Source organism: Neophocaena asiaeorientalis, unplaced genomic scaffold, assembly GCF_003031525.2.
Source record: "Neophocaena asiaeorientalis asiaeorientalis breed wild unplaced genomic scaffold, Neophocaena_asiaeorientalis_V1.1 scaffold78, whole genome shotgun sequence".
Taxonomy (NCBI): domain Eukaryota; kingdom Metazoa; phylum Chordata; class Mammalia; order Artiodactyla; family Phocoenidae; genus Neophocaena; species Neophocaena asiaeorientalis.
In genome coordinates this window covers 1,251,619-1,272,045 of record NW_020175018.1, presented here as the reverse complement: position 1 = coordinate 1,272,045, position 20,427 = coordinate 1,251,619, and the positions used below count along the sequence as shown (strand labels likewise).

The window sequence follows — 20,427 nt, the reverse complement described above, 5'->3', positions numbered from 1 at the left end:
GACTTTTCTGAAACACTTCTTTTGTACCTGCCCCTCCAGACAATAGTCTAATGGTCTTGTGACCTTGTGCTTGCACTTTGGTGCATGTTTTTGAACACAGGAGCATGTGTACATCTGCCGTGCTAACACCCCGCCCCCCCCAGTCCCTTCACATTGTAGCCATCTCCAGTCTATTTCTCAGTCCTCTGATGAGCAGAGAATTCTATCGCCTGGACTGTGATTTTGGGGTGTCAGAGTCAGCTCTGAAGAGCTGGGTGAGGCAGATTTGCCTCCTGAGAGCATTAATCCAAGTAGCAAGTTATTAAGTTTGAAGACATACACATACAGTTTACAGTTCTACAATCATAGCACGCAGTCTGAGTAGTCATCTGGTGATGGGTCGTATCTTAGCCATGCCATCTGCCGGGTCAGATCGAGATTTCCGTGATCTGACCTGGTGGAATGCCGGTTAAGCCCCTCGGTCAAGTTTCATCAGTACATGTGATAACATGCAGGGGAGCAGAGGACTCTGGTGACGGCTCTTGCTTGCCGTGGACTTTCCCTAGATCTCATGGGATTTTTTTAGCCTTAGCTCATTGGATTCTTAAGTATCAGACACTGTGCTAATAGGGTTCCTCTACCTAAAGAGAGAGTAGAAAAGGGATCTTCATTTTACAGGAGGGAAACAGATGAACAGAGAGGTTTGGTAACTTGTGTGAGGTGGCACAGCTTATAAGCAATTGATTCAGGAGACTGGCTGATTCTGCAGGTTGCTGCAGCAGGAGAGGGGTGTGGTTGACAGTCACCCACAGGCACAGGCAGAGCATGCAGGCTGCTTTAAGGTAGCTTTTGGATGTGATTTACCACACATAAGCAGCTGCCTACAAAGAGCAGGCTTCCCTGATTGTGCAGTGGTTGAGAGTCCGCCTGCCGATGCAGGGGACACGGGTTCGTACCCCGGTCCGGGAAGATCCCACATGCCGCGGAGCGGCTGGGCCTGTGAGCCATGGCCGCTGAGCCTGCGCGCCTGGAGCCTGTTGCTCCGCAACGGGAGAGGCCACAACAGTGAGAGGCCCGTGTACCGGAAAAAAAAAAAAAAAAAGAGCAGGGAAACACAGTTGTAGTCCCACTGGAGTGTGTCCCCACCCAGTCATCAGGTCCCTTTGAAGGTCCCTCTGCTGCCCGTGACAGTGCCGAGTTGGGGTGTGCCTCCTGCAACACCCGAGACGCTCCATCTGCTCTCCTGGTGTTTTCTTAAACCCTTTTGGTCCCTCCCAATTGATACGGAACCTCATAGCCTCCAGGTTCAAGATCTGGTTCAGGGACCTGATAGCAACTTCTTTTCTTCTAAATACAGCAATGAAGCAGAGGACATTGAAGTTTAACTTGGGGCAGGACCTTAGCAATCAGAGATTCCAACCTGTTCATTGCCAGTTGGCAAAACCGAGGCCCAGCAAGAGGAGGACATAGCCCCCGACCACCCAGCAGGACAGGGGCACAACAGGGACATGCCTGGGTCTCGGTTTCACAGCCAGAGTTCCTTCTACTTTGCCCTACTGCGTAGGGCTGCTTGCTCCTGAGGCTCGCCAGTGAGAGAAGCCACCAGTTCTGTGAAATGAATGGCCTGGGCACCTAACCACGCTATCCTCCAGATGGCCTGAGCCTCGGGGATCAAGGTAGCAATGGTAAGTGTGGAAGGCAGGTGGAAGGGTTGTCAGGGCAAGAAAGCACCAGCCAGCTCTTTTTAGGAATTAACCCCTCCGTTCAGTGACCCCTTTTAAAATAAGCAAGCGGTTCTTTGTAAAAAAAGGAGACAAGAAGGCGATGAGAAAGTAGAAACTGAACACCTAGACCATCCCCTCCTCGCCTTCCCTGCGCGACACACGAGGTTTAGTCAGAGCACAGTGGATGGAGGCCTTCCCTCTGGGTTCTAATGGCCACGGCACCAAGACCATATTCCCAGAGCCTGCTTGGATGTGCAAAGTGCTGTCTCAGGAATCCCGTTTCTCCTCAGTTTTGCCGGGGACATAAAGACGGATGATGATGCAGTGGCTGATTATACTCGTGCTCTCCAAGACCCAAGGAAAGCCTATATTTACCCCCCCAAAGAGCCAATGTCAGAGGTTCCAGAATGGCCTAGGCTTGAGTGGCCGTCAGATTTCCTGGTCCCGCAGGCTTGTGATGGGGAAACTGAGGTGCAGAGGCGAAGAGGCTTGTCCAGGGCTGGCCTCCTGTGTCTGGGCTGTACCCTCTCAGTCCCTTCCCATCTCGGGTTGCCAGTGTCCCCTTCTGTACCACACTGGGGACGGGCAGCACTTGGGAGACTCAGTGACCTCCCAGGCCCTCTCCGGCGCCAGCTCTCCGTGGCGTTCTCATCAATGTCATTAACATCCTCTCCGTTCTCAAGGTTGCTGCTTGTCTATTTATAGAACTGACCAAGAGAATGCCACTACTGCCAGCCATACAGAATACAAATCATGCACTGTGCGTTGGTTTTGATTCTCTCAGACACCTCTTTTCTTTTTTTTAACTCCTTGGACAATGCTTATCTACACCTGGTTTCCCTTCTCAATGCGGACACTCCTGGGAGGAGAGGCAAGTGGGCTCTGCTACCTGCTGATCCCCCACTGTGTGCAGAGGCCCGGCCCTCAAGCACACTGTTTCGTTTAACCCACGCAATCCTGAGAGGTGGGCATTGTCTGCATCCCACGTGTGCTGCTTTCAGAGAGGAAGCAGCCGGCCCCAGGGCTCCTGACCTACAAGTGACAGAAGCGACTTAAATCCAAATCCACAACGTCCATCCTTTCCACGTGCCTTCCCCGTCCCTAATTCCAGCACAGCCTTCTGGGTCAGATGAGGAAGGTGGCTGCAGCATGGTGCCTGTGCATGCTGTGGTTCCTTTGGAGGCCGTATATGTGCTTTCTCATCCAGTCAGGACAACCAGGTTTTTCTGAGGACCTACTGTGTGCCTGATGGAGCCTTGTCTCTCTCCAGGCTGTAGGTGCCATGAGGATATGCCCACTTTGCTCTCTCCAGGCCCAGCACACAGTAGGATGGGTCAGCCCTTGTTGATGAGTGACGGGGCTCAGACTCACCATCTGTCCAGGGAAGGGAGCAAAGAAGAGGCAGGCCAGTTGGAGCAGCATCAGAGCTGCAGCAGTGCCTTCACGGAGGAGGGAGCAGGGGGCAGGGCAGAGGGTCGGGAAGACCGCTCAGAGGCTGCAGTGGCTTCTGCGGGTGGTGTTCATGCCCTGAGTTCTGGCAGAAGCCCACTTGGTCTACGGCTTCCTCCATCCTGCATCTCAAACTTCACAGAGGCTTTATTTTCCCAACTGTTCTGTCAGGGAAGTCCCAGGGAATGTGAAAAGAACACTGTACAATCTTTCTCTGCTCATCTTCTCAGAAATCTATTTCACAGGGCTTCCCTGGTGGCGCAGGGGTTGAGAGTCTGCCTGCCGATGCAGGGGACATGGGTTCGTGCCCCGGTCCGGGAAGATCCCACATGCCGCGGAGTGGCTGAGCCCGTGAGCCATGGCCGCTGAGCCTGCGTGTCCGGAGCCTGTGCTCCACAACGGGAGAGGCCACAACAGTGAGAGGCCCGCGTACCGCCAAAAAAAAAAAAGAAATCTATTTCACAAGCAGGATTTTGGAGAGCTGCCATCCTCTCGTTATCCCTCCACCCGGGACTGGCATTAAGCTGTGGAATCGAGGGTCACTCGAGCTTGCCCGTCCTCCTCTGGAAGAGGTTCAGATGTCAGAGTGTCCAGTCCTGTGGCCCAGTGTCCTTGTCTGGCAGCCCCACCCAGCCAGGGCTCCCCACTGTCTTTGAAAGCCCCACCCTTGACCCCTTTTGTCTGCCAAGAGAACTGGGGGGTCAGTAGAACGCAGTGCTCCACGGATTCAGAGAGCTAAGTGCCTCCCCACCCTTTTATGTATGTTGCTGTTTTCTAGCATTGAACGCAATATACCTTCATTCCGGAACATTTGGAAAATATTGAGAAACAGGAAGGACAAAATAATAATCACCCAGAATTCTGCCACCCCGAGAGAAACACTGCTGGCATCTTGGCACGTTACTCCTCAGTTTCATTTTTTTTTCCTGTGTAATTTTTCTCTTAACATAACTGAGACCACACTGTAAGACAGGATTTATATCCTTCTGACCGCACTTAACATTAAAATGTATCACACATCCGTGGCCTTACAAATACTTTGTAATGATCGTAAAATGCGATTTTAACGGCAGCGTGAATTTTCCCACGTGCAGGTGCTATCTATCATTGGCTCAGGAGTCCCAGGTTTAAGGGTTTGTTTGCTGTTAATCCCAGTGCTAAGTGACCATCTCCCTGAATAAAGGGCTTCATGTCAGTACAGGTGCATCATGGGAAAGCAGCATGGCCGCTCCCAGGGCTCAGAGTTTGGGTTCACCTCTCCCTGTGGCTGTTCCATCCCCACACTAGAAAGTGTCGAGTCAAGGTGGTATGCACACTCAAAATTAGTTGCTGTACGAAAGGAACCCCCTACTAGCTGTGCGGGCAGGTTATTTCCCTTGTTTCCTTCCACTAAATCATGGAATCCCTCTCCCACTAAATTGGATTCCACGAGGATTTCAGGAGATAAAGCAGGTACAGAGCCGAGGGTTTCATACATACAGGCCCTTTGTTAAGCTACCATTAGTATCAGTATTTTTATCTCTTGACTCTCTTGTCTAGTAATTTATCGGGGTCACCAAGGCGACCCCCAGTTTCCATAAGGGCTCACGGGTTCAGCATATGATTGAGCTTGTGGCTAAGATTTGTTACAGCAAAAGGATACACAGCCCAGTGAGCAGCAGGCGAGGCAAAGTCTGCAGGAAACCAGGCAGAAGCGTCTGAGTCCTCTCTGTGCAGTCACACGGGATGGGCTTGATTCCTCCAGCACTTGAGTTGTAACAACACGTGTGAAACGTTGTCTACCAGGGGTGCTCATTAGAGACTCAGCACCAGAGGTAGGCACCTCCGTCTGTACCCACATCCCAGACCCCCACGTGGTTTGCACAAATAATCCAGGCGCGGCAAGCTGCCCTTATTAGTTAGGGAATGGTGGGGACGCTCAGAATCCAAGTTCCCAGAGGCCCACCCAGCAGGCCCTCATAAGGATGCAGTTGTAGGCCTGCTCTGTTAACTCCGTTCCGCACAGGTATGCTGAGAGGTCCTATTCCATGTGTTTGGACTACTTCAAGATGGGGGCCGGAGTGGGGTGAGACAGGTGTTCTCATTTCCATAGGACAAAATTGAGGGCTAGTAAAGGGAAGACGTTTACGAGCTGGTCGCCTACTCCGTGTACGGGGGCCTGAGAGGAAGCAAGTTCTGGATAATCCCTCACCGTCCCCTTTCCTGCTAACTTGTGTGTGTCTCTCTCTCTCTAGGCTCTCAAGGGCTCCAAGAAGCTGGTGCTGTCGGTGTACTCAACGGGGAGCATCCCTGGCGGCTACGTCACCAACCATATCTACACCTGGGTAGACCCCCAAGGCCGCAGCATCTCTCCGCCCTCGGGCCTGCCCCAACCTCATGGCAGTACCCTACGGCAGCACGAGGGTGACCGGAGGAGCACCCTACACCTCCTGCAAGGCGGGGATGAGAAAAAGGTGAGCCTCTGGGCCTTGGCCTCGCCGGGCCTCTTGGAGGTGGAGGGCTGGGAATGGGGGCCTGGCCATCAAGACCACATTCTCCTTGCCAAGCCCAGAATAGGGAAGTTTCTTAGAGGCTGGAAGAAGGGGGTTGGGCTGTAGGGGCTCTGGCCTTCGTCTCTCCCTCAAGTCCCAACTGAAGGGTCTTCTTTTCGTTTTAACCTATGCACCACTTATCGTAATTCACACACAGCTGCTGCAACGAGAGCCCGAATACCGTGGTTTAAATAAGCTATAGATTATCTGCCCCTCACATAGCAGAGTAAAGGGGACCATCTAGGCTGACGGGGCAGCTCTGCTCTCCGTCTGCCATCCTCAGGGATACCGCCCCCTTCCGGTTGAAGCCTAGTCCCCCTGTAGCCCCTAGAGTGGAAAGAGGAAGAGAGAGAGCTCAGATGATTTACACTAGAGATGATTTAACTTGTCAGTGGTCCAGACCCAGGCCATGGCCACACGCAGCTGCCAGGACTCCAGGCTCCACAGGGCGCCTTTTGCAGTGTGGGTCTCAGGTTGTAAGGAAGAGAAACCAGAAACCGGTCCTGGTCACCTTCCACAAAGTCAGAATTTACTGGAAGGCTGTAGGCAGCCCCAGAACTGAAGCTGAGGGACTCAGGGTGCAGTCTCCAGGAAGAAAGGGATCCCCATGGTTTCTGTTCTCTGCATCCTTCCCCTCAAGATTCATATTCCTGGGAGGGAGCACCTGATTGGCTGGCGGGGAGGTGCCCTTTGATTGACAGAAACACCAAGACTGTGGCCGGTGGAGGAGGGCTTGTAGCCCAAAGCACCATGGGGTGTTGTAACCTGAAGAAGACGGCCAGGGGCATCAATAGATGCCCCCTGCAGAGCTTCCTCCCCGAGACCATGACTGTTTCTTTAGCAAGGACGGAGAGATGGTCCCCCTGATGTTTAAGGTTCACTCCGGGTGCTGTTTGCATTGCACCCTATGGTTGCTCCTGGGACCAAGAAAGTCATTCCTGTAAGCATGACTTTGGTGTGACCATGACCATGGTCAAAGCATGACCATGACTTTGGTCTCTGGTGTTTTAAGACCTTGACACAGCTTGGGGCTCTGAGCCAACTGCCTTCCCTCTGGAGACTCTTTCTCAGCTCTCTTTTCCTGTCCATAAGACCATAACATTTATTTAATGTGTTTTGTGTTCTTTGCTCAAATGTCGATATGCAGGAAGTGGCAGAGATGGCGGGGGCTTCTGTGCCAGGCAAGAGGCAGTGGGGTAGCCAGTTCGTGTGCACCGTCAGAGCCTGCCTGGGCGTCTTCAAGGTGGCCAGGGTTGCAGAGGTGGGCTCATATCCCCTTCCCCGCCTGGCCATCTTGAGAAAGCGGCACAGCCTGTGGCGTTGAGTCATTTTCAAGGCCAGCCTTCCAGGGTGGGTAGTGAACTTTATCTTTTTCTCAAGCTCTTCCCTGTATAGGGCATGGACTTAGAATAGTAAGAGCTCACCATGTGCTGGCTCTGTGCTTACAGCATCTCACTGAATCCTCGTGGCTTCCCCACGGGGTAGGTGTCCTTATGCACATTTTACAGATGCAAAATCCGACATTCAGGGGGCACTGCGGCAGCTAGGACGCATTGAGCGAGTCAGCCCACACTTAGTGAGCACCTATGCCCGACGCCGTTATGGGAGGTGGGAATGGAGAAATGAACAAGAGGCATGAAGCCTTGCTCTGGGGAAGCTTCCAGTGAGTTTGGAAGTCATAGGAGGCATGAGACAAAAATTCAGAAATGAGCATAAATAAGCAAGATAATTAAGGTGGTGAAGACTGATGGAAGGAAATAAAATCAGGAAGTGGGTTAGAGAGTGATGGGGAGGGAGGCTCTGCTTCAGATGAGGTGGGCGGGGAAAACCTCTCTGAGGAGATGACTTCTGAGCAGAGACTGAGAGAGGAAGATGGCGCCGCCACGACCGTTCTGGGCACTGAAAATGCCAGGCAGCAAGGACAGCATGTACAAAGGCCCTGAGGTGGGAATGAGCGTGGCATCTTCAAGCCTTAGAGAGAAGGACCCTGCCACTGGAATTGAGTGGGTGGGAGGATTGGGAGGGTGTGAGGTGCCCTCGGGGAGTCTTAGAGTGACGTATATAGGAATGTAGAGGGCAAAGGCTAAGGGGATCATGCTCCAGGGAGGACCCAGGTACCTCAGGAGGCGAGAAATACCCTGAACCACACCAGAGAAGCCTCCACAGATTTTATAGTTCCAGGCTGAAGCTTCTACATGCCCCCACCCCGTTCCTCCTTTTGCTGACACAACATGGAGCCCCCGTTTTCCTGTTGAGGAAGGGCATGGGGGAAATGTCTCTGGAGCCCTCACTTCTGTCCCCCTGGCCTGATTCTCTTCTCTCCAGCAGCCCGGTCTCAGCTAATATTCCAGATAGCCACGACCAGACTCCCAGACTTCCCGTGCCAAACTTCAAGAATCCTAACCTCAACCCCAGTGGGAACACACCTTCTAGGGAAATGAGTTCTCAGGGCAATAGTGATGTAAAAATCACATGTAGTAAAATTACCCTTGAAAACCTCCTAAGCTGTCCACTGAAGCTGGTTCTGGGTTTGCAGCCCTTGCTAGGAATGCCCTTCTCCACACTGAAGTGTGAGAACCACCCCATGAGGCTGAAGGAAGGAACAGAAGGGAAGGACACAGGTAGCGCCTCTGGGAATCAAGCCTGTCTGCTCTCAAGTCACCATCACATCGTCAGAGGCGAATAAGGTGCAGAGTTGTTCAGTGTTCCAGCTTCCCATTCTGGGCTAACCCCCAGCCTCTGTATGAAAAAACTGGAACAGATCTGTTGTGGGAGTTAGATAGTATGGGATCAGCGTGGCAGGGAGAGTAAGACACTGGAACCAGGCTGCCTGGGTTCAAGTCCTGGCTCCACCACTTGCCAGCTGTGTGATCTTGGATAAGTTACATAACCTCTCTGAGCCTGAATCTCCTCTTCTATAACATGGAGACAGTGGTAGGGCCTCCTCTCCCCACCCCGTGTAAGGCTCTTGGTTCTGGGCCCTGGTACGCCCAAAGTGCCTGGGTCAGTGCCTGGCACAGTGGAGGTGCTCAGTAAGTATTTATTACATGAAAGACTGAATTAAAATGCAGGGCTCAAAGTCCCCTACTGCCCCCTGCCAGGGTCACTGGCCCATGAGCAAGCGAGCAAGGCTCAGTGGTTCCTCGGTCCCAAGGCCCCGCTCCGGGCTGAGCAGGCAGACCCTCTGCAGCAGTGGCTTCTCCCCCAAGCTCATGCCTTCAGCAGCCGCAGAGATAAGGAGGGGCCTGCCGCTTAGCTCAGGCTGGGGCCCAGCTGGGAATGGAAGGCGAGCAGCCTTTGGGACTGGCTCTGAAGAAAAACCTACAGTTCTCCTGTGTTTCTCCTTTACCATCACACTCACAGCGCTTCTGACACCAGATGTGGGGGTGGGGGGGGTTTCCCACCAAGCAGTTCTCTGCGACACCAGCTGGATGTCTTACAGTTTAACTCAATTCTGACACTGTCTACCTGGAGAGAGTGTCCAGTCCCACAGGTTAAGGACTCGGTCCCATGAAACACCCCCCTACCTGTCCCCACTTCAGATACCAGTTGCAAGTCCAGGTTATCAACTGTGCTTCCGACTGATCGGCGGTAACTCAGAGGTTCCCCTGACCCCGTCTCAGCTTTGATTAATTCGCTAAAGTGACTCACAGAACTCAGGAAAACAGTTTACTTACTGTGCACCAGTTTATTATAAAAGGACACGGTAAAGGATACAGATGAACATCCAGGTGGAAGGGATGTGTAGGGCAGGTTATGTGGGCAGGGGCGCAGAGCTTCCGTGCCCCCTCCAGGTGCACCACTCTCCCTGTACCTCCACCTGTTCACTGACCCAGAAGCTCTCTGAACCCCATACTATTGGGATTTTTATGGAGCCTTCATCATGTAGGCATGATCAATTTTTTAAAATTTTATTTATTTTTTTTGGCCTCGACGGGTCTTAGTCGCGGCATGCGGGATCTTCAATGTGGTGCGCGGACTCTTCATTGTGGCACGTGGGCTTCTCTTTAGTTGTGGTGTGCGGGTTTTCTCTCTCTAGTTGAGGCGCTCAAGCTCAGTAGTTGTGGCACGCAGGCTTAGTTGCTACCCACGACATGTGGGATCTTAGTTGCTACCTGCGGCATGTGGGATCCCTGACCCGGGATCGAACCCGCGTCCCCTGCATTGCAAGGTGGATTCCTTACCACTGGACCCCAGGGAAGTCCCATGCACGATCAGTTATTTAACTCCACTTCCAGCCCCTCTTCCCTCTCTGGAGAAATTGGGGTGGGGCTGAAAATCCCAAGCTTCTAATCATGGCTTGGTCTTTCTGGGGACCAGCCACCCTCCAGGAGCCCAATCAGAGTTGCCTCATTAGAACAACAGATACGCTTAGTGCTCTTATCACCTAGGAATTTACAAAGGTTTCAGGAGCTCAGTGCCAGGAACGAAGACAAAGACAAAATATATATTTCTTAGTATAAATCACAGTATCGCACCTGGTATCAGAACTCCCTGACTGTGTGACCTTGGGTGAGTCACTTAACCTTGGGTGAGTCACTTAAGCTTCCCTAGCCGTGGTTTGGGGATGGTCATAGCAGCCATATGGGGCTGTTTCAAGAATCAATAAACCATGTGCACAGAGGATAGCGCCTGGGGCATAGTAATTCATTGCAGTAACAACCATCATTTATCCACTTCCTAGGTGCTCGGTACCTTTCATATCATTTTTATCCCCAAATGTTTACTGATGTCATCTCCTGAGGTTGTTCATGCTGCTTCCTGGACAGGGTTGGGGTTCTAGAGGAAGATGGGAAGGGGGATGGCAGTGCTTGTGCCAGGCAAGCTGTGCAACTCTCATTTCACCCGTGGGGAAACTGAAGATCAGAAAAGCAACAGGCCCTGCCCCAGGGTTGCCCAGGAGTAAAGGGTAGAACCAGGATGCGAACTCAAGCCTGTGGGAGGCAGTGCAGTGAGCTGATTAAATGCCTGGGCTCTGCCAGCTGTTTGACCTTGGCCGTGTCATTTCACCTCTCTGGCCTCACCTTCCTCACCTGGAAAATGGGTATAATAAGAGAAACCATAGAGGAGGAAAGAGGACTCCACGAAGTAAGGCACGTAAAGTGCTGAGCACAGTGCCTGGGATCTAGGAAGGACTCAGTACGTTTAGTAACCAGTTGATTTAGGGAGTTATCATTATATTCTTATTATTGGTGGGAATGGTATTCTTTCACTGTGCCAGGCTGCCTCTCACAGCTTAGTGCCCTTTCCCATAGGTGAGTTTTGTTTCCTGACAAGTGCTGGTGGAGTTTCCAGCAGGTGATTGAAGCAGATACCCTGCTGTTGGTAGGTCTGTTATTACAGTCCTGGGGTGAAGACTCCGTTTTATTCCCATGTGAAGGATTTATGGGGAAGTGACTGGCAGGCAGTGGGGCTTGTTTTCATCCTTAGTATTCAAAGGCGGGGACCACAGCCATCTGTGTGCTCCTGGGTTCCTGTCTGCTCTCTCCCCCGAGAATCTTCATGTCCCGGAGCTGGAGAGGCCAGGTGGGGGTGGGAATGGGGGAGGGACTGACCCACGCCACCAAGTGAACTGGGCTGGAGCCTTGGTGTGAGGCCCCCAGGCCAGGCCTGGCTTGTTCCATGCCCCAGCACAGCCTACAGGAAGGGTCCATCCGGGTTTGAGGCGGGCGCTGCCACTCTGTCCTCAGCCAGCCTCACTGATGTCCCCCAGGTGTGAAGCTCGCCTTCCCTCACCCCACCAGCGTCGTAAGGCACACACTTCATCTTAAAGGAGCTCCAGAAGTTGGCCTCCTCTGCTGCTAGCCCTCCCCAGTAGTCTTCCTAAAATCCGAATCTGAGCCTTTTCTCTCCTGCTTGAAGCCCAGGCTTGTTGACCTCGCTCACTGCCCCACACAGGCTAGTGCCATACCTTCCTTCCCTGCCACTCTCTCACCAAACAGAACCCTGCAGTGATCCCAGGGGGCCTTTCTATGCCATTTTTCTGAGCTTTTGCACACGTTCTTGCCCTCCCCTTGCCCTGGTTGACCCCCTCGGCCTTCAGGGCTTGGGGGTCATATTTCTGGGATGCTCTGCCTGTGGTCGGGCTCCCAGGAATGGACTCTGAGACCAAGATTTCCCTGAAAGAGGAATGTGCCTGTGGTAGACAGAATAATGATGCCCCAAAGACGTCTACCTCCTAACCTCTGGAGCCTGTGAACAGGTCACTTTACATGCAAAGGGACTTCCCAGGTGTGATTAAGATGAGGATCTTGAGATACAGACATTATCCTGGATTATGTGGATGGACCCAATGTGATCACAAGTGTCCTTAGAAGAAGGCAGGAGTGTCAGAGTCAGAAAAAGGTGGTGTGATGCCAGGAGCAGAGAGAGAGAGAGATCAGAAGATGCTACACTGCTGGCTTTGAAGATGAAGGATGGGGCCATGAGCCCAAGAATGCAGGTGGCCTCTAGAAGCTAGAAAAGGCAAGGAAATGGGTTCTCCCCAACAACCTCTAGAAGGAATGCAGTCCTGTTGACCCACTGTAGACTTTTGACCTCCAGAGCTTTGAGATAATAAATCTGTGTTGTTTTAAGCCCCTAAATCCATGGTCATTTATTACAGCAGCAATGCAATGCCCTGGGAACTCCACCAGAAAAGGCATGAGGAATACAGGACTGGGCGGAGGGAGGAGTAGGCTGTGATACCATCTCTGCAGAGGCCTTGGCTGGTCCCAAGGGAGCTCTGGAGCTGGGGGTGACTTGCAAGGTTGTCCTGAATTGAGGCAGGGGTCAGGCTTTCGCTCGTCTGCATCAACTAGTCATTGGATGGGAGCTGCTCCAGGGAGGCTGTGACCATAGGTGAGGCAGGTCCTGGCAGGCACTCAGCTGTGAGCCATCAACAGCCAATACTCCAGCTCAGGGGTTCCTCTGAGGACAGGGACCCAGTTAGATTCTCCCCTGAATCTGTGCCCAGTGCGGAGTTGGGGTTTGGTTTGCACTGGATGGAATACCAGCACTGGCTCACATGCGCACGGCCTGTCCCTGGTCTAAGAAGCAGCCCATGTTCATTCTCTCGCATGAAGAAGGCTTCCTCATTCTTTCCAGATCATACCTGCCCAAGCTCAGCGCCATGGCTTGCCCAGGAGGGACATTTTGAAGATGACAGTAGCTGACGCTGTGCGGGTGCTTCTGCAGTCATGATTCTAAGTGCTCCAAGTAGATACACCCGTTCGTCACTCACAACAACCCAATAAAGTTGCTGTGATTGTTATCCCCATTTTATAGATGAGAAAACTGAGGCACAGAGAGGTGAAGTAACTTGCCCAGTGTTACACACCTAGCGCGTGTCATTGCCGGGATTAAACTTCCACAGTCTGGCTTCAGAGTCTACACAGGCAGCCACCACACTGTCACCTCCCAAACACACAGACCTGGATGTGATGAGGGAGGGACCAGGATGAACCAGGGTGCACCTCGGTCACCTCAAACCTATCCCAGCCCTGGAGCTGCATTGGGGAAGGGAGGGGGCTAGGAAGTTGTTCCCAAGTCCGACTTCAAGCGTCCCCAGAGCCTGCTGTTCCCAGAACTCTGACATTTCTGGGTGACTGCTCACAAGTTCCCCTGAGGCTTCTGTGGGCCTCACGGATGCTCTCCTTTATAATGTGGCCATGGTGTCTGTTGAGGGGATGGGGGCCTGGCTCTAGACTAAAGGGGCTGGGGCCACTCCACTGGGCGGCACGGCCTGGCACTCTCCCACAGGGATGGGCCTCCCTGACATGCTGCGGAGTCTACAGTCTTAGAACCAAACCATGTAGAGTCGTTCTGTGTGTAGGGCTCTCTCCCGACAGTGGCCTGCCAGCCAGTAGGTGTCAGCTGCGGCTCTGCGGCCTTGTCTGGTTTTGTCCTGTGCAAAGTAGCACCAACAGTGGCTAGCATTTATTGAGCGTTTACTGTGGGCCAGAGACTAGCCTACATTTGTCTCTCAATTTGATCCTCTCCCTGGTAATCTTATAAGGCAGACACTATTTTCATCCTCATTTTCTAGGTGAGGAGGCTGAGGCACAGAGAAGTGAAGTAACATGCCCAAGGTCACACAGCCGGGCCCCCACTGGTCAGTTTGGACTTGAGTCAGTCCTCTTCAGCACCACCCCGCTGACCTCTGGCAGTGGGGGGGTCGAAGAAGGAAGATAATAAATGTAAAAAGCTTCTCCTGGTGGCTGGTGCAGAGCCCCTGATAACTCTTAGATGAATGACTTTTCGGAAGTAGAAAGCTAGTTGGATGGCTTCCCTGACACCATGACATTTGCCCTCCCCTGATGCCCGCCGGGACCTCCACCCCTTCCTCTCCTGCGGGTGGTCACACTGTGCTCTCTTTAGGCCCCTCACATGTCACTGGGTCTTAACTTGTTGCGGGATGTTTTCTGTCCTTTTGGGGTAGGTTCCAGCTGTTCTGGCCACTTCTTTTTGTAAGTTCCCCTTTCAGACGCAAGGCACACCTAACCTGCATGTTCCTGCATAGATTCTGAGGCTTCCTGAATCTGCCCCAGCCTCTCCTGCCCAGTCACCCACCTCCCCGGCCCCCATCCCACCCCCGGCGCTCCCTGCTCTGGCCACAGGGCCTCACTTCTCCGGTCCTGTGCGACGTGTGCTCCCCTCCTGCTGTCCCATGACCCTGAATGCCCGTCTTGCCCTTGCCCTCCCCTTGCCTGGCTGACTCCTGCCCACCCTCCAATCTCATCAGAGACGTCACTTTCTCCAGGAAGCCCCTCCCCACTCATCCCCCCACCTCCAGGCGGGACCATTTTTCCTCCTCTGCACCCACACTGCCCGCAAGTCACCCCATCTGGCTCTGATCACGCGGTACCGTGAAGGTTTGTTTACTGGTCTCTCTGCCCCTCAGGACTCTGAGCCCTTGGGAGCAGGCCTGTGTCTGGGTCATCTCCACATCCCCTGGCCTGGCACTGGGTCTGCCCTTAGTGGGCGCTCCCTGTGCCTGTGGAATGAAGGGCTGCTGAAGCGACACTGCCGTGGCCTCTCAGGATGGATGGCAAAGCAGGAGACCCCTGGGGAGGCGGGAGACCCCTGGGGTGGCAGGTGGTAGGGCCCTGCACCTGGACTTAGCCTTGATCCGAAGGTGGGAGGGTAGGAGGTGAGGGAGCTGGGTGGAGGGTCCGCAGCCTGACGGGTACTCCCTGACTGAAGGGCGTGTAGTCAAGGGCAGCCAGTGGAGGCCTAGAGAGCCTGTGGCCGCCATGCTGTGAGGAACACATGAAAACCTGGAGTGTCTAGAGTGTTAGCGCCAGAGGGGTCCCTGGAGGTCCTCTCCTCAGCGCCTTCCTTTTACCGCACTTGTACCTGTGACCCACGGAGGGGAGAGGGGCTTCCCCAAGTCACCCAGCAAACCAGGGACAGAGCTGGGGAAGAAACCGGAATGTTCCAGATCTTGCAGGCCCGAATAGGTGTGCCCGTCAGAGTATGGGAGGGGGTGTCTTTAGCCTGTCGCCCCCCAAGGTTCCTGGTGCCCTCCAGGCCCTCGAATACTCTCTTCCCTCCCTCCTGCAGGTGAACCTGGTGCTGGGGGATGGCCGGTCCCTGGGCCTCACCATCCGTGGGGGAGCCGAGTACGGCCTGGGCATTTACATCACTGGCGTGGACCCGGGCTCTGAAGCGGAAAGCAGCGGGCTCAAGGTGAGAGACCCCTGACTCCCAGGGAGGGGATGGGGCGCCAGGCTGAACGTGCTGGGGCGAGGGAGGGAAGGACCTGTGTGTGGAGCCCTGTGCAGCTGATTTCAACGGGACGTCCGGCAGAGTAGTCAGCACCCCACGCGAAGGACCTGTCCCGGCGGAGAGCCCTCCCCTGGCTGCACGGCTCTAGTTCAGAGCTCAGAGCGGGCAGCAGGAGCCGCCACCACTCCCGAGCCCCGAGTTCTCCTAGCCGTCCGCAGAGCAGGGCAGCCTCCCAGTGTTTTGGAAACACTGCTGATGGCCTGTGATGGCCCCGACTTCAGGGTTGTTTGCGGTACTCGGAGAGGGAAGAGGAGAGGAAGCTGCAGGCCGGGGTGGGTTTGCACCGGGCAGCCTCGGGGCTGGCGTTTGATCCAGAGCAACCAGCAATTAGCTGTCCTTTTAAAGAGGGCTATCTGTGTGCTCAGCATCCGTAATTGACGTTACACATATCATCTCATTGAACCTTATCCCGTGGGGTAGTATGTTATTACCCGAATTTCCCGGTTGGGGAAACTGAGGCATGTAGAGGTTAAACAGACTTGTTCAAGGTCATGCAGCTGATCAGTTGCAGAGCAGGGTTTGAGCCCAATTGTCTTAATTCCAAAGCCCATGGTCTTAACTGCTACACTGTATCCCCTTCTGGGGAGGGCCAGGAACTGGCTCAGAGCTTTGCTGGGGGAGGTGACAGTGAGTGAGGCAGAGACTGTCCACAAGGGCACTGGACTCAGGACACCTAGTCACCTAGATAAATGGCAGCATGCTTTGGGGCTAAATCCTGGTGGCAGGGATGCCACAGCAGCAGTGACCCTGGGCACAGGTGGCGTTTGAGCCACATCTTGTGGGACGAGAGAGGCTGTTGGGTAAATGGGCTGGGCTGTGGAGCTGTCTGGTTGAAGGTGCCATGTGGTTTGACCGTGTGTGACTGGATGGGCAACTATAGCCACATGTGAGGCTGGGAGTGAAGGCACGAGATGAGGTCGTGCCTTCCTAACAAAGGGCCTTGAATGCCCCACTGACGGAGGGAAGCGGATTCTCTGTGTGGACGAGAAGAAGGGTCATGGCGGATCAGAGTGGTGGTCAGGAGACCTCTTCCCCCACCAAGCCACAAAGGATGAGGCTGGAGTGGCAGAGAGACAGGAATGAGACTGCAGCCTCATCCTCCATGCTGTGGCTCGGGGGGTTCTCTTAGGAAACACGGCGTAATGGGAAGAGCTCTGGCTCTGGAGTCCAGATCCCAGCTTTGCTGCTTTTCTTTTAGTAGCTGTGTGACCTTGGAGAATCCCTCTACCTCTCTGAGTTTCCCTTCCCTTTCCCAGATAATAACAATATATAGCATCTCTTTCTCAGAAAAAAATGAGGAACAAACTCACAGTGACCTTAAAAATAAAGGTTAAAATTATTCAGGGTCTGTGTTATGGACTGAATGTTTGTGTTCCTCCCAAATTCATACCTTGAAACCCTAACCCCCAAAGTGATGATCCTAGGAGGTGTGGCCTTTGGGAGGTGATTGGGTCATGAAGGTAGAACCTCATGAATGGAATTAGTGCCCTTAGAAAAGGGACCCCAATGAGATCCCTGGCTGTCTTTCCGCCTTGGGAGGATACAATGAGAAGGAAGTTGGCAGTCTGCACCTCAGAAGAGGGTCCTCCCCAAAACCTGACCGCACTGGCTCCCTGATCTCAGACATTCAGCCTCCACAACTCCAAGAAGTAAATGTCCGTTGTCTATAAGCTATCCAGTCCATGGTGCTTTGTTATACAGCCTAGACTGACTGAGACAGTCTGCTCTTTCCCAAGCACTTTATGTCATAAAATCACCTAAACCTCCCAACACTCCTGCGAAAGCAGTTCTTCCGATAGCCCATTTTATAGGCACAGTGTCTGGGACTCAGAGAGCTGCATAGCTGTGAGAGGCAAAGCCGGGATTCCCATCCAGGAATCAGAATTCTGGTTCTAGAACTGTGCTGGTTACCAGGCCAGCCTGGGCGGGGGTGGGGAGAGGAGTAGATGCCCCACAAATGTTGGTAGGCTCTAGGTGATTCTGAAATGCCCTGGGTCTCCGGCTTGCTATGCTCTCAGCGAGTAAAGATGATTCCTTGTTGGGACTCCAAAAGGAGACAATCTCATGGTATTCTACATGCAGATTGTAGTTAATAAATTTGTTATTTTGTATGAATTTTAGATTTACTGAAAAGTTGCAAAGAGATTACCCATTTGTTCTTTATCCGGCTTCCTCTAATGTTAACATCTTATAACCATGATGCGTTTGTCAAGACTAAGAAACTAACATTGGTACAATACTGTTAAACAAACTACAGACTTTATTCAGAGTTCACCAGTTTTCCCACTAATGCCCCTTTTCTATTCTAGGATACAGTCCAGTTCAGCATAGCACGTTGTGTTTAGCCTGTATGCATTTTTAATTCCATTTATTTTCCCCAAAATTTCAAAAAAGATTCAAGTCAGTTTCTAGACACACAGTAAAGATTGTTTTAAAAGATTAAGTGAGGAAATCGGGAGGAAGAAAACTGGAGGCAGAGAGAAAGAGAGAAAGCCGAGGTGAGAGTCCTTCCGAGAACACTCGCCGCGTGGGGCTGCAAACCGCTACAGGCAGCACACAGATTTGACTCCAAGCTTCCTGGCAGCCAACACAAAGAGGGAAGCAGGTCAGGGACATTTGTAAGATGAAAACAGACCAACTGTGCTGGAGAAGCCTGGTTATTCCTCTTCCTGAGGCCTGAGGGCAGTTTTCCTCTGGTCCTTCTTAGGGAGGATGCTGTGTGATGATGTAAGCAGTGTCTTCAGTGACAGCAAATGCATGAGCAGGTTCCATACTTTGTTGGTGGTGAATACACTCTTACTGAATCCATGTTAAGAGAAAGTGGGAGCGGGGAGCGGCAGCGTGCCAGAGAGATGACATGCTAGGTTCTGGCCGGAGAGGACTGAGCATCTCTCTGTCTCTCTCTGTCTCTCTATCTCTCTCTCTCTTTCCCCCTCTGATTACTGACAGGTGGTAGCTTTGCTATCGTTTTAGCCACTTACTGAGCAGTTACTATGTTAGGACTGCGCTAAATGCTTCACATTGTCTTACTAACTTTTGCAACAGTGTATGAAAAGGGAACGTCCTTCTCCCTCTTTGACAGGTGGCAGAACAATAGCAAGCAGCTTGCCCAAGGTCGCCCAGCTAGGAAGCGCTAGATTTGGACTCACACCTGCTCAATCCAAGTCCATGCTCTTAACCACCATGTTCCACTGCCTCCCAGTGATAATGTGGGTGTTACCATCTCCAGTTTACTGTTGAAGAAACCAAGCCTCATGGAGATAAAAGCCAAATTCTTTCTCATGTCAGAACTGGGATTTGAACCCAGGCCTCACAGAGCCTAGGCTTGCCCTGTTTGGGGGAAATGGGAGGCCTAGGACCTGCCCTGACCAGCTGTGTGAAGGTGGACTTGTCCCCTGCTCTCTGGGCCTCAGTCTCCCAGCTCAGACAGTCAGCAGTTGAACGGTTGGGCAGGCGGATCTCTTGAGGCTTTCTCCTAGATCTGCACATTTTCCCGGCCTGAGAGCACCAGTGGGTGCGCAGGTACAGGAATGTGATCCGTTCTTCTTCACCTGCAGGTTCCCATACCCACTGAGAGATGCCAGAGTAGGTAACCTGCCGGCAGATCCCTCTTGTGTGTGGAAGGAAGGAAGGAAGTGGGCATTACATGCAGGCAGTGGGTCTCCCTGGCTGCCCCTCCTGTCCTTCCTTGCATTTAATCAGCAGATATATGCTAAGGATTCCTGAGTGCCAGACACTGTACTTGCCCTGTGGCTTCTGAGCTGAGCCAGACAGACACAGTCCCTGACGTCCTGGAGCTTACTTTCTAGTGGGAAGACAAGGGCAGAATAAGTTCCACAACTGTTTGTTTAATTACAATTGTGATAAATACCAGGATGGCAAAGTACATGGAACTCTGTCTGGTGGTAGATATCCAGGAAGGCTTCCTGGAGAAAGAAACATTTCAGTTGAAATTTAAAAGGAGAAAATTAATTATGTGAAAGAGGAAAGGAGAATTTCAGGCAGAAAGGACAGAAAATGCTGAGTCCCTGAAGTGGAAAGAAGTGTTCCAGGATGCAAAGGAAGACCAGAGTTGGCCAAACGCAGAAAGCCAGGCAGGGAGAAGGTGCCAGGTGATGCTGAGGAGGTGAACAGCCAGATCACACAGGGTGTATAATGCACCCAACACTGCAGCCATGAAAAGATGATGCTTGAGATCTGCAGTTATTAATATGGAAGGATGTCCATGGTATGTTATTAGGTGGGAAACAGACTGCCAAACCATGTATCTATCAGGATCGCATGCATGTTGTATACGTATACAAAAATATGCCCAGAGAAACGTCTACACGTGGTTATCCCGAGGTGGGAAGATTATGGATGATTTTCATTTTATTCTCTACATCCTTATACAGTGTCTGAATGGAGCAAATACTAGTTTTATAGTCACGGAAACAGCAGCAATAAAGCAGTTTCCATTTTGAAACAAGGCAGAGGAAAAATATTCCATAGAAGTTCCTCAGTTACTTTAGTTTGCTTCTCAGTTGTAGGCAGTCAGAGGCTTTATTTGCTCATAAAATGCCCGCCTTCAGTAAAGTCCCCTCCATCTTCAGTCCCCACCGCAGTAAAGCATTTTATATTCCCTGCCACTGTTTTACTTTCTGCTCCAAGGTTCCTCGCATATGCTAACACCTGCCTGCACTCACTCAGGCGTCAGGGACTGATTGATTCTGTTTGTTGCCAACGCACTTTCCATGGAATTAGGCATATTGAAATGGAATAAAGGGGCTTGGCCGTGTGGGCGGTAGAGCCAAGAACAGGCTTTATTTGGACATAGGGCTCCTTGCCACCGTGCAGAGCTTTCCTGGGGCAATAGTTCCCCTTGTGCCTGGCTTCCAGCCGCTCCCTTAGCTCCTGAGGGGCCCTGTGAGTCCAGCCAACACTGCTGGGAGGAGAAGCTCCTAGGGGGAGGTCAGGCACTCACTTCCCAGTATTCA

The 20,427-nt window shown here is 52.5% G+C and overlaps 1 protein-coding gene across 3 annotated transcripts in view; it reads left to right on the top strand.

Moving 5' to 3' along the window:
* Nucleotides 1-20,427, top strand: part of WHRN (whirlin) — an 88,216-nt gene that overhangs the window by 18,357 nt on the left and 49,432 nt on the right. For all 3 annotated transcript variants that reach the window (XM_024762310.1, XM_024762309.1, XM_024762308.1), the window contains exons 2-3: nucleotides 5,387-5,605; nucleotides 15,227-15,352. In XM_024762310.1, coding sequence (XP_024618078.1) covers nucleotides 5,387-5,605; nucleotides 15,227-15,352 — 345 coding nt within the window. The remainder of the gene's footprint in view (nucleotides 1-5,386; nucleotides 5,606-15,226; nucleotides 15,353-20,427) is intronic.